This window comes from Kwoniella mangroviensis (genome assembly GCF_000507465.2).
Source record: "Kwoniella mangroviensis CBS 8507 chromosome 1 map unlocalized Ctg01, whole genome shotgun sequence".
NCBI lineage: Eukaryota > Fungi > Basidiomycota > Tremellomycetes > Tremellales > Cryptococcaceae > Kwoniella > Kwoniella mangrovensis.
Genome location: NW_027062533.1, coordinates 11054322 through 11071945, shown reverse-complemented (window position 1 = coordinate 11071945; position 17624 = coordinate 11054322). Strand labels below are relative to the sequence as shown.

The 17624-nt window shown below is 45.3% G+C and overlaps 4 protein-coding genes across 4 annotated transcripts; 3 read left to right on the top strand and 1 right to left on the bottom strand.

The window, feature by feature from the left end:
* Positions 1–1426: 1426 nt before the first annotated feature.
* Positions 1427–3843, top strand: I203_104204 (uncharacterized protein; the record flags this gene model as incomplete). Its single annotated transcript, XM_019144203.1, has 2 exons — positions 1427–2710; positions 2773–3843. The coding sequence occupies 2 exons, from the start codon at positions 1427–1429 to the stop codon at positions 3841–3843; spliced, it is 2355 nt and encodes a 784-aa protein (XP_019007252.1).
* Positions 3844–5711: 1868 nt separating this feature from the next.
* Positions 5712–11593, top strand: I203_104203 (uncharacterized protein; the record flags this gene model as incomplete). The annotated part of the gene is made up of 14 exons (XM_065517487.1): positions 5712–5874; positions 5941–6226; positions 6296–7493; positions 7553–7680; positions 7736–7793; positions 7844–7981; positions 8039–9018; positions 9093–9291; positions 9356–9816; positions 9872–9983; positions 10050–11069; positions 11147–11219; positions 11291–11523; positions 11585–11593. The coding sequence occupies 14 exons, from the start codon at positions 5712–5714 to the stop codon at positions 11591–11593; spliced, it is 5058 nt and encodes a 1685-aa protein (XP_065374305.1).
* A 460-nt stretch (positions 11594–12053) lies between these two features.
* Positions 12054–14007, bottom strand: I203_104202 (chlorophyll synthesis pathway protein BchC; the record flags this gene model as incomplete). Its single annotated transcript, XM_065517486.1, has 9 exons — positions 12054–12219; positions 12327–12440; positions 12544–12713; positions 12814–13084; positions 13169–13239; positions 13384–13482; positions 13567–13661; positions 13751–13829; positions 13897–14007. The coding sequence occupies 9 exons, from the start codon at positions 14005–14007 to the stop codon at positions 12054–12056; spliced, it is 1176 nt and encodes a 391-aa protein (XP_065374304.1).
* Positions 14008–14757: 750 nt separating this feature from the next.
* On the top strand, positions 14758–17312 carry I203_104201 (acetolactate synthase, mitochondrial; the record flags this gene model as incomplete). Its single annotated transcript, XM_019144206.1, has 6 exons — positions 14758–15137; positions 15213–16129; positions 16216–16518; positions 16584–16883; positions 16960–17195; positions 17280–17312. The coding sequence occupies 6 exons, from the start codon at positions 14758–14760 to the stop codon at positions 17310–17312; spliced, it is 2169 nt and encodes a 722-aa protein (XP_019007255.1).
* Positions 17313–17624: the final 312 nt, after the last annotated feature.

The window sequence follows — 17624 nt, the reverse complement described above, 5'->3', positions numbered from 1 at the left end:
AGTTCAATTCAATTCAATCCGTTTCAATCGATATTGATATTGATAAGTACAATCTTCATCAATCAATTCAGTAGAATCAAAAACGCTCTTCCACCTTCGTAATCTCTACTCGTATTGGCACCGTTGTTACCTCCTCGTCAGGAGTACGCTAGGCTACTACAACGTGTGGACAAGACAGAGCCTGACGACCAACCTGGAATATCGTTCGTTTCCGCCATACTATCAAAGCTCTACGCTACTATCGATCTGATCGGATTAATTGGCAGTAACAAAATCAGGATAGAATATCACCGCACAGACGTTTTAGCTGCATTGTCCACCCATTGCTGTGTAGCGTGTACAGTGTTACAAGGAAAGGAAAGGCAAAGACGAGACTTTGAGCAAAACAAGCAGGAACCATCAAAATATACAACTACCGACCAACAATACAGCATCATCATCATCGATCATCGATCAGCACCCCAGTCGGAAAAGGGGAAAAAGTGGGATTTCAACACTCTAAACAGGATAACAGGATAATAGGATATCAGGATCAAATAGACGATCCAAGCGTTGCTCGACTAAATTCAGGTGAGCTTTTGTTCGGTTATCTTTTTTTTCTGCTTCTTTTCTATTAATTATGTTTCCATATGGTCATGACCGTCCCGCTCGTACTGCAATCTTTGCCTAGTCGAATTCACGAGCGATATAGAGACTTTTGAGAGCAATAACACATATCAGCTGAGCTGACTGTTGTGGTTTCATCCTGTGCGAAGGTAGAGCCTTGACTTAGGGTACAGACCATAGTCAAAGGGATCGGACGCAAGTGTAACCACGACCACAAGACCACTTACCGTCTTCAACGGACTTCTTGACTCGAGAAGATATAAAACTTAGAAGTGATATCGTAAATCAAACAATTGGATCTGTGTGAGTTTCCCGTTGTTCTCTTATTGTTGTACACTCTTATACCGGACGATCATCGCCTTCCTTCCTCATCTCTTGCGTAATATATATCTGCTCCGAGGACCCTAGCTGACCACGATCATCTTTCTTACTTAGCCTGGATCCATTCGACCTTTCTCCACCCCTTAGTCTGTCGTTCAGAGGTAGTACATTTAAAGTTGTTCTTGGATGGACTAGTTTCCCAAAACAGACAAGATAGCCAGTCATATCACGATAGAAATCATTTCAATTGATATTTTGTCGTCTTTGATCCTGAATTAGGTATGTCTAAAACATTTGCCCTTCCCATTCAAATATGTCTCACCAGTGGACCACCCTCTTCCCGTCCTTCCTCTTTCAGTCTCCTGTACGTATTTGAAAGGCTAATCATCGTCGTTGACTCGTCTCGTGTCTCCTCTTCTCATCTACCTTAGCTTAGCCTGTCTCGTTTCAATATCAGCCCCCCCCCCAACCAACTCCTTACAACCCTCTTTACGACATCATGACATCTACACCTAGTCCCCTGCCGTCCTCAGATCAGAGTCAGAGCAATGATACACCGAGACGGCAAGATCGGAGTAATAGTGGAAATCCCTCAAACGACTATCATTCGCCTTCAGCGTACCTAGAACAGGTCTATGGCCAGAGTAACCCGAATACACCTCACGGCCACGAGGTATCATATGAAGTTCCTTTGACCGATGTCTCGGTCACTCACGACCAACCTCAACATCATCCACAGCAGCCACCTGCTCATTCCATACCTCACCTCGACGACAATTACGCATTTTCGTACTCTGATTATCCGGCCAACGACGACAATGAACCCTTTTTACCAATCCAAGAACAAGCTACACCACCCGCACCATCCAGAGAAGAAGATGATAAAACTCCCATTGTCACTGATATACATGCCCAACCTATCAATTTACCGTGTCCCCCGAATATGTCTTCGAATGATCAAACCATCAGAGCCTCTTCACATAAAAAACCTCCCCTCTTATCACCCTTCAAAACTTTTCATGATCCACAACAATCTCACCAACCACAGGCACAAGCTCAACAATGTCTCGCCCAACCTCAATCCCCGGTGTACCCTTTACCCATCGAACATCAACAGTATTTAGACAACGCCGCAATGTACTACGGTCAACAGCAACCAGGATTTATCGCATATCCTCAGCAGATTTCACCTTCGGTACCCATGAGCTTCGGTCAATTCCCTCCGCAATATGCAGGTATACCACCTCAAATGAACGGAATGTACTCTGCGGAGATGTATCAGCCTCAACCGCAGTACGCATTTGCAGGACCACCCAGGAGTCGGAACGGCTCGCCTACTTCCAGCATAGCTTCATCAGGCGTATCTCTCGCTAGGACCGCATCCACCTCATCAGATTTCCGCACCACTCGACCTAAAGTCAAGCTCACCTATGAGGACAAGCGAAATATTGTCAATCTTCATCGTCAGAACAGCTCGTTGAGACAGGAAGATATCGCTAGGATGTACGGCGTAGATAGAAGCACGATCAGCAAGATCATTTTATCCTCTCATCGGTGGACACAACCCCAGGAACCTCAAGCGCCTCCTGCTCCCAAAGTACCTAAAGCTGTCGGTGGAAGATTCCCAGCGGTGGAAGCTAAATTAGATGAATGGATGGATGCGCAACTTGCTGCTGGTCAGGATGTGCGTGATAACATCGCCAGAGAAAAGGCAAAGAGTTTTGCTAGGGAGATAGGCTTTCCTATGGATAGGTTTAAGGCTTCGGCTAAATGGCTTGATAAGGTGAGCCTAGACATCCTCCGTATACCTAAGGTACATAGCATATGCTGATACCAAATCAATAGTTCAAGGACCGCAGAAAGGCTGCTGGCAAAGCTGTTGTTTCACCGTCCCAACCAGAATACGGGTACTACTCTTATGCTGCGAACCCGTACCCCGTTATGGTCTCACCGATGGAAGGTGGTGTCAACTTATCTCGGTCACAATCGACTGTCACCCTTTCCTCGTCAGACTCCAGCGGTCAGGAGCAATACCCTGCACCTGTTTACCTTCAAACCGACAGTGTTCATTCTCGAATGGGTTCTACTCGTTCTGAATCTGATTTGCTCAACTCTCATGATAGCACACCGAACAGTCGATCAAGATCGCAATCTTCGCCCCATGTATTGATCGAACCCGGTATGCAATCCCCGTCATCCGGGAAAGTTCTCAAACATCGACCTACACCATTAGCATTACAACGTCAGAACTCGTTCCAAGGATCCACCACCAGTCCCTCACCTCGCCGACCTGGTGGTTTGATACGTACGAACTCCACTCAAGGTAACGCTAGACGAACTGGTAGACCTCTGAGTCTCGCAGCCTCAGCATTCGGATTTACGAATGTTGATCCTACCACATCGGCACAGCAATCTCCTATTCATTCGCCTACTATCGGTGGAGGGCATTCCAGACAGAGATCGGATGTATCTGTATCGAATGGTTTCTCAGGTATGACTTTATCCCCTAACGTATCGGATAATGGACGATCATCGAACGAAAGTGGAATGATGCCTATGCCATTATCGTTGGGTAATATTCCCCCTCTCACACCCATCACACCTGCTCAAGGCTCGACGGGATCAGTATCGAATAACGGTGCATTCCCCAATATGGAATATGGTGATATCATACCTAACGATATGGGAAATGTACCGATGATCCCTGTACATCATCCTCATCATCAACAACAGATACATTACGCCACGATGCCTAATAAACATTATATCTCACATCATCCTCATCCTCACGCTCAACAGATGTATACACCACATGGAGCTATGGTCTATCCTTCCGCACCGAGCGATTTCGGTCCTCCCACCACTGCTCAGGGATACATCATCCCTTATCAACCACACACGCAACAATGGCAGTAGTAGTATATCGTTTCATCGTTCATGCCCTTTTTATTTCAATGCTCAGTCTCGCTACCTTACTTATGATATCCCTACGAGGCTTTGTACAGCATTTCAATCGCAGATACCAATCATTTCACACGTTCTCTTCTTTCTCCCATTTTCTCATTCATGATCATTCACAATAGTATCAATAACAATCACATTATCATTGGCAATACGAACGCAGTACCTAACAACCCATATATACATGCATTATAACGTTAACATGTCATTGTGATAGTCGCATCGTTGCTATGAAAAGCAGGTTATCGAAGAAAAGACAAGAATTACCTAAAACGGTGCCTGTTTGCCTGTTTTCCGGGTTGACGGTAACACCGTCAGAGGTGCTTTCAGAACATTACTTTACTGACGGACCATTCGAAAAATCTGGTTTTTGGGTTTCGATATTTTATTTTTTCGGTTCTTTCTCAAACTTGTACCTATCACGAGAATCCTGGTCTCATCTTTTTGACCTCCGATACCCGACTTCTGTCCTCGAAAAGATCCAGTTCTCGTAACGGAAGAAGAGATGAGTGGATGAATGGGAATAGGTTCCCTTTCGACACCCTCCCGGTGGGTGATGGAGGGGAAGTATATTGGATAGAAGTGATACAGAAACAAGTGCGACGTATCGTATAGCAAAATCAACACCATTTTCATAAGAATTCAGGCTACAGATCTATCAGAAGCAGTCAGGTACATATTCCAGCAAGAGCCAAAGAACAGTGAATATCATTCGTCATCCTCAGTGCCTAACAACATCAATCCGAAACATCTCGTATAAGACCTACTCTTAAAGTCATTTGAACAAGCGTAATCACTATCATCATTGATATAAGCTTACCTTATACCGGATCAAACTGAAAGATAAGATAAAGGTGACTTCAAAAATATTAGAGTAGATAGATTACTCGGAAGCCGAACAATCAAAGTAGGACGACAACACCGATCAACCGAAACGAACGGTCCGTCAGTCCATTAGGTCAGATTGTTTTGTGGTGCCTCACAACCACTATCAACACCGAAGCAGGTGGTTGTCAAGTTAATCGAAGTGAAAGATCAGGGTCCTTTAGAAGGAGATCAGTGCGTAGCCACCATCCGACTTGCTTTTCCATCTGAGAAGAACAGTAACCCTCAAGACGAGCTTTAGTAGAACGCCGGAGTACCAGGCTATCAACCTCAAGTCAAGAAACGTACTGTGAGGAGGAAGGGAAAGCATCAGATCTGAGGAAGATTGGATCTAAACAAAGGATAAAGGATAAGGACAAGGATAGATACAAAGTGATCCGAGCGTTAGGGTCAGGGCTGGAATAAAGTGCGGATTCGTGTTCTGTGTGTACGAGTACAGCACTGTGTACGGGACCACTGAACGGTGAGTAAGCCAGCTTATACATGAAGAACACAAAGACATCCTTCATCCTTCATCCATTCAACACTTCTTGTTTGCTTGTTGGTCCATCCATCCCTTCATTTGATCGTTTCATCGTCTCTCACACCAAAGGCAATCGATCCATCGAAAACAACATTTTGTATGGTTTACCCCTCCATTGACTACCACTCCGTCCTTCCAATCTGTTTGCTTTCTTTCCCATCTCATCGTTCAGAAGACACGTATACACGTATACCGTTCGGTCTGTACAGACCTACTCCGCTTTCAGCAGCCACACCCAACACTCGAGCCATACTGTATTCGCTCGACAACTATCCAGCTGATTGTCACTCCCTATCTTTCGTACAGTGGCAAGAATACCTTTCGACTACGACGGTCTACTCTGTATTTCTAGTACAACCGTCGATCAAAAAGAACGTTTGAGACGTTTACTGAACCACACATATAACCCCTCATAATGGGATCAAAACGAGCATCCGCCATTCTCTCCCCTCCCATGTCCCCTTCCCCTTCAGCAATCCCTCGACCACATTCATCAATCGGATCCACTCGACCTAGACTGTGTAGTGATGCTTCGACAGTAATGGGTGACAGTGCAGATATCAGGAACGTCAAAGTTGGTAAGTCCACTTTTATTAATCTTCATCTAGTCTTGTAGATCATGGACTGACCAGTCGCATTCATAGTCCTTCGTTTACGACCCTCTGATCCTAACGATACCTCAGTCCCACCTCGATTCCGAAATGTCCTCGTTCACCCCACAACTTCTTCCGAAGTCAGACTAGATGTCGACCCAGCTACTCTAGCAGGTCAGGCCATAGGTACTTCTCATGCAGGAGGAAATAAGAAACACCCCTTATTCAACTTCGACCATGTATTAGGAGAACAAGCGACTCAGACAGAGCTGTACGATGTTACTGCTAAAGAAACGGTGGATGAGTTTATGAAAGGTCACAATGTCACTTTCCTAGCGTGAGCACCTCACCACCACAAATTCAATTGTTCGTTTCGCCCTTCGCTGATTGACTTTCTCTCACACAGATATGGTCAGACCAGTTCTGGAAAATCATATTCGATGGGAACGACAGGTGAAGAAGTGGACTACTCTGGAACCGAATTCACACCTAGAACAGGTCTGATACCTCGTACCGTTCACACTATCTTTGAGAAAGCCGAAGAGATCAAACAGCAATCTGGACCAGGTGCATCATGGGAATGTCGACTGAGTTTCCTTGAATTGTACAATGAGGAGATAATCGACCTCCTTTCCGGAAGTGGAGTGGCGATTCAGATCCGCGAGGAGAGAGATGGAAGGATAGTATGGGCCGGAGTGAAGGAAGTGAAAGTCAAATCGTTAGAAGAGGTCATGCAGCTCTTACAAGAGGGATCGGAAAGAAGAAAAACAGGTGAAACCAATATGAATGCCTCTTCTTCTCGAAGTCATGCAATCTTCTCTCTCACTTTGGTACAGAAGAAACGATCGGGTTTAACGATGACACCACCTAATTCTTCCGGTATTCCAAGGAGCGAAACTCCAACTCGTGGATTACGTCGGCCGTCATCCACTATTGGCCTTCCTGGACCCAGATCACCTACGCCATCAGGTGGGAGAGGAGGACCACCAAGTAGTTTCGGACGAGCCACACCTACCACCAGACCTCTATCGATGCAACCTCCCCCTTCACCTGGTACCAATGAATTCGTGATCACCACCAGCAAATTCAATATGGTCGATTTAGCTGGATCAGAGCGATTGAAACGTACCGCAGCACAAGGTGATCGAATGAAAGAAGGAATATCGATCAACTCCGGTCTGTTGGCTTTGGGTAATGTAATCTCCACATTGTGTGATCCAGTCAAAGCCAGAGGTCATATACCGTATCGAGATTCCAAGTTGACCAGGATGTTACAAGACTCCATTGGTGGAAACTCTTTGACGACGATGATAGCTTGTATCTCACCTATAGAAGCCAATATTGGTGAAACCATCAACACGATCAAATACGCTTCGAGAGCTAGAAATATTAGAAATCAAGCAAAGATCAATCAAGTTGAAGCTGGTTGGGATGATGTGGAACACTTGCAAAGTACAGTGACCAAATTGAGAAAACAATTAGCGATGTTGAGTGAAGACGGAAAAATACCAACGGCTAATGGTGCTGCTGCAAGCGAAGAAAGTATCAAACAGAGTGAAAAGTTGATTCAGCGATTGGCGGAATTGCAGAGAGAACATACTGAGGTGAGCTGCTCCTTGCTCTGTCGTCTGCGAGATCGGTTGACTAATATGAATGCTCGTAGCTGTACGACCGATATCTACAGAAATGTAGTGAGAACATGAGATTATCAAGCGAATTGAGAAGTAGAGAACCATCGGATAGTGATGCTTCGAGTAAATTCAATGATATGGTAGAACCTGTTATTCTAGAGTGAGTTCCCGGAATCTTGAAGGACGTCGTCATACAGCCAATAACCTGTTTGTAGGTACGAAAAGGTGGTCTCCGCGTTGAATCAGCAACTGGATGAGCTCCGAGGCGAATTGGTGAGTTAATCACTAAGAAGCGGGAATCTTCGACGCTGACGTTGGCTCAGTCTGCGATGAGCGAATTGCAAGATGACCAGAATCGACAATTGCAAGAAGCTCGAGATCGTCAGACTCAGAGTGAAAGTTACGTATCAGAGCTGAGGACTAGGCTTGCTAAGCTCACTGAGCGTAACACCTCAAGCGAGGTGAGCTGATCGATCCGAATTGTGGGCAGTGACACAATGAGCTGACAATACGGTTAGGCATATATACATGATCTCGAGGCAAAACTCAAATCGCTAGCAGATAAAGAAGAATCACATGCCGACGTGGTAGCAGAGTTGAAGAAGGATATCGCCAAGCTACGAGAAAACAATGTGACCCTCAATCAGCATACGAGCGAGCTGGAGGTGAGATTATCGAAATCCGAAGCACACTCAAGTAACTTGACGGCTCAGGTGGAGAAGCAAGAAAGGGAAGCTGAGCGACGAGAAGCTGCTTATCGAGAATTGGAAGCCCATATCGCTCTGCTCGATACTAGCAAGGACAACAAGCTTCTTCTCGAAGAGCTTGACCAGCGAGATCAGAAGATAGCTGAGCTAGAAAGGGAATTGGAAGAGAAGGTAGCTTTCGAAGACAAAGAAAGGTCTCAGCTTCTAGACGCTGTACAGGCAGAAAGATCGATTCAATCGGAATTGCGTTCAAGACTCGCATCCATGCAGGCTTCTGCTTCCTCTGCAGCGACTACAACCGGTCCAGCTTCACCTCCACCCGAGCGAGAGGAGGACTCTACCGAATCCGTGGTCATGCCTCGTTCTCCTTTGAGAACTACCAAACAGCTAACTCCGCCTGAAAGTCCCCAAGAAGCTCCTACGCGCCCAGTACATGATGGTACGAAAGATGAGGTGGAAGAGCTGAAAAGAGCTTTGAGGGATCTATCCGAGAAATATAGTAATGCAAAATCTCGAGTAGCCGATCTGACTACACAGCTATCTGAAGCTAGATTGGTCAACGCCGAGATCGAGGATACCATCCCACCATCGCCTTCACCAGCTACAGAGGACGAAGAAGAAACACTCAGTGAAGCTGAAACCACTCTTCAGACGCCTAGGGATAGTATGCAATCGACTTCACCATCTCGAAGAAGAGGTTCGATGCCTATTCTGGCTGCTACAAAAGCTCAGGGAGGTCCGGGGCCGGGTTTTCGGGGAGGGAGGGGATACGGAGATTCAGCGCGAATGAGGTGAGTCCCTTTTCTGTCCTGTTCAGGCTCGTGTCATGCACTTTTGCGGTAGCTGACATACTCTATTACATCAGACCGCAATCGCTGTCGCAGGAGCTATCATCTGCGCAGTCATTGGGTACATCGCCAAGGACTTCATGGACGCCTATACAATCGCATAGTCGAAGCAACAGCTTGTTGCTATCTTCACCATCTCCGACACAGTCGTTACATACTTTGAAACCTTCCAGATCCAGTCAATCTCTGGAAGCGGAACTGAAGTTTGTTCATCGTGTGAGTCAGCTTTGCGTTCATGCAGTGCATCATGTTGTATCTAACTTGATGTACGTGCCTTCAGATAGTCGAAGAAAGGGATGAAGAATTGAAAGACCGTGAAGCGTATATAAAGCAACTTGAAGAGAATATCCGAACTCAAAACAAAAAGCACAATATCCCCTCCCTTGCATCCAGTGCACCCATCATCGAAACCCACAATCACGGTAATATACCGTCTACACCCATGAAAACACCCAAAATCAAAATCCCAGATACGCCACCGAGAGATATACCCTCACCTGACAGTCCGAACACCCCAAGAACACCGATCGTGAAGTTGCCAGAAACTGAGCCCGTGTTAGAGAACGGTGAAACCCCAAAGAGAGATGGATTGGCTGTGCCACCCAATGATGAAATGGAAGTGGGAGGTCTATCTCCCAAATCGGTGAAAAGGTTCAGTCAGCTCAAAGATACTCTAAGTCAACTTGAGAATGGCGGGAGCGAGAAAACCGAAGCGCAGGTAAAGATCGACGAGTTGATGAAGTGAGTAGATGCAGTGTTACCAGATGGTGTATACATGCTAATACCCATGCAACAGGGAAATGGTCGATAAAGAGGAATCTCAGAAGAAGATCATCGAACAGCAGTTCATTCAAATAGCCGATCTGCAAAAGATGAACAACAAGCTGAAAGAGGAACTAACTGAAAGAGTGAGCTTCGGAAGACCAATACCGATCTCGTACAGAGCGCAATTTGACAGAAGATCCTATGAACAGGAACTTGAAACACCTTCAACTGCTGAATATGACGAATTGCGAAGAGAGCGAGATCAATTGATAGCTGAGAAAGCACAAACTTTCCCACATGTCCCTTCTTATCCTCCCAAGACTTCCACCGTGGATCCGCTGGTGGTAGAACGGTTGAAAGCTGAACATGCTGAAGACCTTCGATCGCTCATACAAGGTCATAAAGATACCATCACTGCGCTTCAGACAGAACATGTCGCCGCACTCGAGAAACTCAAATCCACCGTCGAGAGCAACGAGAGTGCGTACCGAGCGGAAATTCAATCACTTCAATCGAGGCATGATGTGATTACAGACAATCTCAAGAGTCGACACAACGAGACGATTGAGGCCATACAAAACGAGAATAACATGATCGCTGAGGAGATGGAAAAGTCTTTATCGCAAAGTGAAGAGACACGTCGGCAATTGAAAATGAAGGCTGATCAGGCTCTATTTGAGCTTTCGAGAATCAGGGATGAACATGCCCTACAGAGGAATACCGATGCCAAATCCATATCTGAATTAACCAAATCACGTAACACGTTAGAGAAGCTGAAAGTTGATTTGGAAAATAATATCTCCGAATTGAAGAATGTTAATGGGGAATTAACCAGAAAGATCTCGGATCTGGAAGTGAAGATTAGTAGGAAATCCGTTATCCCCCCACCACAGGGACCTCCACCTACTACACCTTTACCACCCTTACCCAAGAAACACTCTATGAACAACATGAGATCAGAACTAGGCTCGCCAACATCTGTATCTGGATTTAACAGAGATGGAGGTGATTATTTCGGCGGTGCTGGAAGGCAGAGTATATCAAGTAATGGACATACATCAAGCAACGGCCATCAGATTATCGAACCTGCCTCGACTGAGGATGAAGAACAGATATCGAAATTGATCAATGAGAAAGATATAATTGCAGGCGAGAGGGAAGAGCTGATAGGTGAAAAAGAAGATTTGAAAAAGGAGATGAAAGATGTGAAGAGGAAAGTACAGGATGTTGTGAGTGTTTTGTCGATCACTGTTTGTCAAATGTCAGAATATCAGCTGATTATGTTTATATTTTGTCATTGGTTTAGGAGAATAAATTGATGGAAGAGAAAGTCAAAGTCACGAATTTGACTTTTGATCTACGTGAATCTCAAAAACAAAGTGAATTTGCCTTAATCACTCCTTCTCAGCATCAGAAAGAACATGGACTAACTCATCTATGTATCTTGTAGATACAAAACTCCGCCAACACTTGGACGAAAGTAAGAATCAAGTCAAGCAACTTACCGATACCTGCAATTTGCATATCACAGAATTGAACGCCCGTCGAGAAGAAGCCAATCGATTCTCCGAAGAAGGTCACAAGAATCGCGATTCTCTACAGGCTGCTCAGGCTCAGGTGGAGTTGTTGAAAAGACAATTGGATAAGGCTGTTGAGAAGAAAGTGAATAAAAAATTATTAGGTGTGAGTGAGATCGGGATCTGCCGCGATATGCAGATGGATGCTAATGACATATCAAATATAGTGCTTCTAACTCACAATGCTCGATTTGATTTTGGTGATTTATGTATATTTAAGGGTTTGATCATACGTCTCCTCACCTCAGGTCTTTCTTTCTTTCTCTTTCGTCTTTCTATCTTCGATTCCATGGACAATCATGTTTTGTTTATTTATATATGGAGTATATCGGATTTTCTTTTCTACCTGTTTTTCATTATATCCAATGTACAGTTGTGCTGTTTGAAAAGGACCAGGTGATGCTAAAAAGATATATGTTCTCACTTGAAGTCTCACTATATCTCACTTAATCAATATGTTAGATTATGCTTTTACAATGAGACTTTATCTCTTGTTCATTCAGGTAACACGTTCATCAAATTTGCTTATGTCTTCACCTCCCTGCGTACAACATCTTTACGTTACTCTACAACATCTAAACCTACTTCCAACTCACAATCACCGGAACCGTCCAGATCTTCGAAGATATTCGCGAATCATTCCGGCCCATCAATCACACATTTAATGACAAATTTGCCATCCTTGTCTGTACCAGCTTTAGTAATTTCGAAAGCTTCCAACGCATCTTTGAATTTGAAAGTGTGAGTCAATAGAGGTTGGAGATTTACTAGTCCTCGATTCACCAAGTCGATCGCGAGGGGACTATATAGTAGAAAAGAAATCTCAGTATACGTGTAGACATGGGTTTCGTTGATGAAATCTGGTAAATGAAAGAAAGATGGTTGGATGAGTATAGATTAAATACTCACTAATCGCCATTACCATACCTCCATCCACCTTTAATGACAATCTCATTGGTAGTTATTCTGAACATTGGGATCTGAATATCTGGTGGACCGAATCCAGTTTGGACGTATGTTCCTCTACGGGGTTCAAGTATATATTAACATATTACCATGTTAGCAAAAGGATTACATATTTCCGTTATTTAGTAAAGCACATCCAATTGAGATCAACTCGACTTACCCAGGTTTCACGGCATTTAAACCCATTTGGATACATACTTCTGCACCTGTTGCATCCACTACCAAGTCGATCGATCCTGGGCCTCTAGCTGGTATACCCAACGACAGAAGGAGATCGGCAGCGGCTCGCACAGAATATTGAGGTCTGGTTTCGTTCTCGTTCTGCTTGATCTGTCAAAGAAAAACCCACATTGAACCGAATCAAAATTAGCGATAGGGACGTCGGATGACCGATGATAATAGATAGCAGGGTCTCGCTTCTTTTACTTACGGGAATATATACATCCGTAGCTGCATACCCTTTTGCAAAATCCAGTCTCTCCTTATTGATATCCACTGCTACGATCCTGTTCGCTCCCATCCCCTTCGCTACGGCCATGGCAAGCAGTCCAACCGGTCCAGCACCGAAGATCAGAATGTTATACCCAGTCTTCATGCCGCCTTTGTTGGCTACTGCGTGAACGGCTACGGACAGAGGTTCCATCATTGCTCCGTATTCTAATGCCACAGAAGAAGGGAGTCGATAGACTAAATCTGCGGGACTGAGCATGAATCGATTGAGGATTAGCTACAATGATTGTCCTTCGCACTTTAGACTGGTATGTATATGATGAGATCCTGCATACAGTTTGTAGTATCGCTGTAATGTACCTCCCCTAGAAGGTGGGTAGGCAGCGAATACCATATGCTCGCAGATCTAATCCAGACAACTTCGATTAGTACACCAGTAGGACACTTTCATTGCAAGGTGGAGATTGAGCGCACCTGATAACATCCACCTGTGAGATCCGATTGCGAGGTATCAGTAAACACCTCAAGGTCATCTCATCTGATGGTTCACACTAGGCTTACCTCGACAATCCGTACACATCCTACAAGTGACACCCGGTTCCAAAGCGACTTTATCACCCAGCTGCAAAGCACCTTTACCCACTACGTTCTTGGCAGTATCTACATCTTTCCCGTCGGAGCCTTGGGATAGCTTCTCGGCAAGTTCGATAGCCTGCTTAGCTTGCAGGGCGACGTTGGATCCAAGTTGGACGATTATACCGGCCGATTCGTGACCTAGACACATTGGTTCTTCTAGGGCTACTAATCCCATCGCACCAGTGTTGTAGACTATCCAGAGGGTTGTGCCCATCAGCGTACGGAGATCTCAATAAAGCTTGGATACTACAGGAAGTATGGATATAACAAGATCGACCTACAGTGTACATCCGATCCACATATACCTGTCTTCTTTATTTCGATGAGTACTTCATCGGGACCAAGCTCAGGAATGGGTTGCTGTGAAGCAGCTTGTCAGCACGACATCTTCTTCAGTCTTTAGGAATGACGAATGAACATCACTTACCTCCTCGTAGCCCGTCTTCAACTTATCGTACAGAATGAAAGCTGGATTGTCCTTGGGCTTGAAATTTGCTGGATGGGGTTCACCCTGAGGAAGCACAGCGTGAGATGACATCGTGAGTAGCTTGTGGTCTGTGAAGATTGAGTGTGAGAAAACGAATCTAACTCTGATTAATGAGTCGACGACTATCGTGCTTGCAGTTGACAGTCCGGACAGGATGGACAATGCGAACAAGTCTTGAAATCCAACACAGGCAACGGGATGTTAGCACTCATTACAACCATTCGACTGACTACGTTCGGCCCGAATCCGGCGTGATGATGGAAGTATGGAAGAATCACCAAGCAACATATGCATGCAGCATCTTTTGATAACATGTGATCAGATGATCATCAGCCCTACCCCACCTCTGGGGTCTCCGCAGATACATGCACAGATGAAAAACACAAAACATTCCTTTGGGTCTCGGTTACAGTCTCGGCTTCTTACACGCAGGCATTAATGCCACTATCGGTAATATCCAGGTCTCGCTGTGAGGACACATGGTACTCGCGTGGCCTGAACCGGACTGTTCAGGGAAGTGGATCTGAAAATTCGAAATAAAACCTCGCTCTACGACTCGACGAAAAAGAATTGAAACAGAGACAGAGCACAGAGCAGATCTGGCTGATCGCTGTAGCGATACTTCGCGTGTACAAAGCACATCCTCTTCTGCTTCCTCCCCCTTCTTCTTCTACAGCACCATAAACCATATCAAAAGGACCATCAGCGTCCACCCCTCGCACATCAACATTTTCAAAAGGTCACAAACGAGCAATCCTCAGTACCTTGATCCTCACTCCACGCCTATACTTGCCGCTCAACATGCTTACCCGGCAATCCCGTTTCCTTCGAACTCTACCCACCTCTGCGCCTTCTGCCTCCAGATTGGCCGCTGCTCCAGCTGTCACCCAGAGGAGGTACAAGTCGACCGATCGATCATCGCGAATCCACACTTCCTCCACTCAGAATGCTCCTAGAGAGGTAGCGCCAAGAGATAAAGGAATATCGCTCGAGGCTAAAGACAGAGTAAGAGCACATATCAGAACCCTCCAATCAAGTGCTATCACCGGTGCTTCACCTGCCGTACGACCTGCTCCAGCCCAGCATTTCCAGACCCCTTCTCCTGCTCAGACTATCCCCAAGAACACCCCTACCTACGAAAGCGAGACTGGTACGCAGATCAAGAATGGACTTGATTACTCGTGAGTGTCGTCGATCATTACAAGTATCTGGCAACGACATTGACGACCATATGACTGATAATTCTTTTGTCATAGCTTCGTCGGTCTGTCCGGTGGTCAGATCTTCCACGAGATGATGCTTCGACACGATGTCAAGCAAGTCTTCGGTTACCCCGGTGGAGCCATCTTACCCGTATTTGACGCCATTTATAACTCACCTCATTTCGAATTCGTCTTGCCTCGACACGAACAAGGTGCTGGGCACATGGCAGAGGGATACGCCAGAGTGTCTGGTAAACCCGGTGTTGTCCTTGTCACTTCCGGTCCAGGAGCTACCAACGTCATTACACCCATGCAAGACGCCTTATCAGATGGTGTACCAATGGTTGTCTTCTGTGGTCAAGTGGCTACCAACCTGATCGGATCAGATTCGTTCCAAGAAGCAGACATGGTCGGAATCTCTCGAAGTTGTACAAAATGGAATGTAATGGTTAAAGATATCGCCGAATTACCTCGGAGAATAAACGAAGCTTTCAAGATCGCTACTACCGGTCGACCAGGTCCAGTCTTAGTTGATCTACCAAAGGACGTTACAGCTGCCATCCTACGAACTCCTGTCCCAGCCAAATCTGCTCAACCAGGTTCATCCCCTTACCTCCCTTCTAGCCCCCTCAATCCTACCAATTCTTCCGCTCCTATCCCCGGAGAACCATCCCTGATCGCCGCTGCAGCCAAGATGATCAACATGGCCAAGAGACCAATCGTCTACGCAGGTAATGGTGTACTCGCCTCTGCAGAAGGTCCAAAATTACTCAAACAACTTTCTGATCTCGGTAGTATACCTGTAACCACCACTCTACAAGGTTTAGGTGCTTATGATGAGCGAGATGAGAAATCGCTGCACATGCTCGGTATGCACGGTTCGGCTTATGCGAACTTTGCCATGCAAGAGGCAGACGTCATCATTGCTTTGGGTGCTAGATTCGATGACCGAGTAACTGGAAAGGTAGACAGTGAGTAATCTTCCGTTTTCTCAGCTAAATCGTCCTTGTGTTGCACAATCGGACCACACAGCTGATTTCGATTGCACTATGTTTAGCCTTCGCTCCTGCCGCCAAAGCGGCTGCTCAAGAAGGTACAGGAGGTATCATCCACTTCGAGATCCAACCTAAAAACATCAACAAGATCGTCGAAGCTCAGATCCCAGTTCTCGGTGATGTCGTTGCATCTCTAGGTCAGCTCTTACCCCAGATCGAAGCTGTTGATCGATCAGCTTGGATAGCAAGATGCAAAGCCAACAAAGAGAGATACCCATTCACTTTCACCCCTTCGGCCGAAGGTCAGAAATTGAAACCTCAAGAAGTCGTACAGGAGTTGAATAAACAATCCGAAATTATTGGAAGTGAGTGTAATGGCTTTCATAATTTTCTGCTGCAACGATTCTGATGTTCTTTTCTGTGATTGTAGAGGAGAAAGTCATTGTTACTACCGGTGTAGGTCAACATCAAATGTGGGCTTGTCAATATTATAGATGGACCGAACCACGATCATGGGTCTCTTCTGGTGGTCTCGGTACGATGGGATTCGGTCTACCTTCTGCTATTGGTGCCAAGGTTGCTGCTCCCGAGAAGGTCGTCGTTGATATCGATGGTGATGCTTCGTTCTCCATGACTGCTATGGAGTTGGCTACTGCAAGTCAATACAACATTGGTGTCAAAATTTTGCTATTTAACAATGAGTTCCAAGGTATGGTAGAGCAATGGCAAGGTGGGTTTGCGCTTTCAAATACAAATCCAGCGATTTTATGCTCTGTAGCTGATAGTTTGGTTGTTTCTGTTAACAGACCTATTCTACGAGAATCGATACTCCCACACTCGAATGACCAATCCCAATTTCGTAAAACTATCCGAATCGATGGGTGCAAAAGCTCTGAGATGTACCAACCTGAAAGATCTACCTGCTATGATGAAGGAGTTCTTGGAATATGACGGTACGAGACCTATTGTCATGGAATGTATCGTCTCTTCGGAACATGTTTATCCTATGGTCCCTGCTGGAAAGGCCTTACATGAACAGATTGTGAGTTGTCGCTTCGCTTTGGATCGACGTAGCTTCGTAGGAATGAGCATTCACTGATTGTTATTTGCTTTACTTTTTCGCTAGCTCCACCCTCTCCTCAGGACAAAATCAAATTAAACGGACGAGATAAGAGGTTAATGTGTGATTGACGAGACTACGGTGTTGGTTGAGTTTGGGTAGGAAGTATATACTTGCTTGCCTTTTTTTGTATCTGGGTGTATATATGCATTCTTATTATATTGTCTATCGATAAAGATGCCTTTGCAATGCGTCATCTCAGACGATGCATAAGTTGACTGACATTAGATACGTTATTCGTTATGTCGTTAAATTAAAGACTAACAGATCCTACAAACCTTTAATTTAGTGTACAGCACAGAAAGATCCGATAACTAAGCTCAGTAAATATACGTAGGGTTAAAATAACAA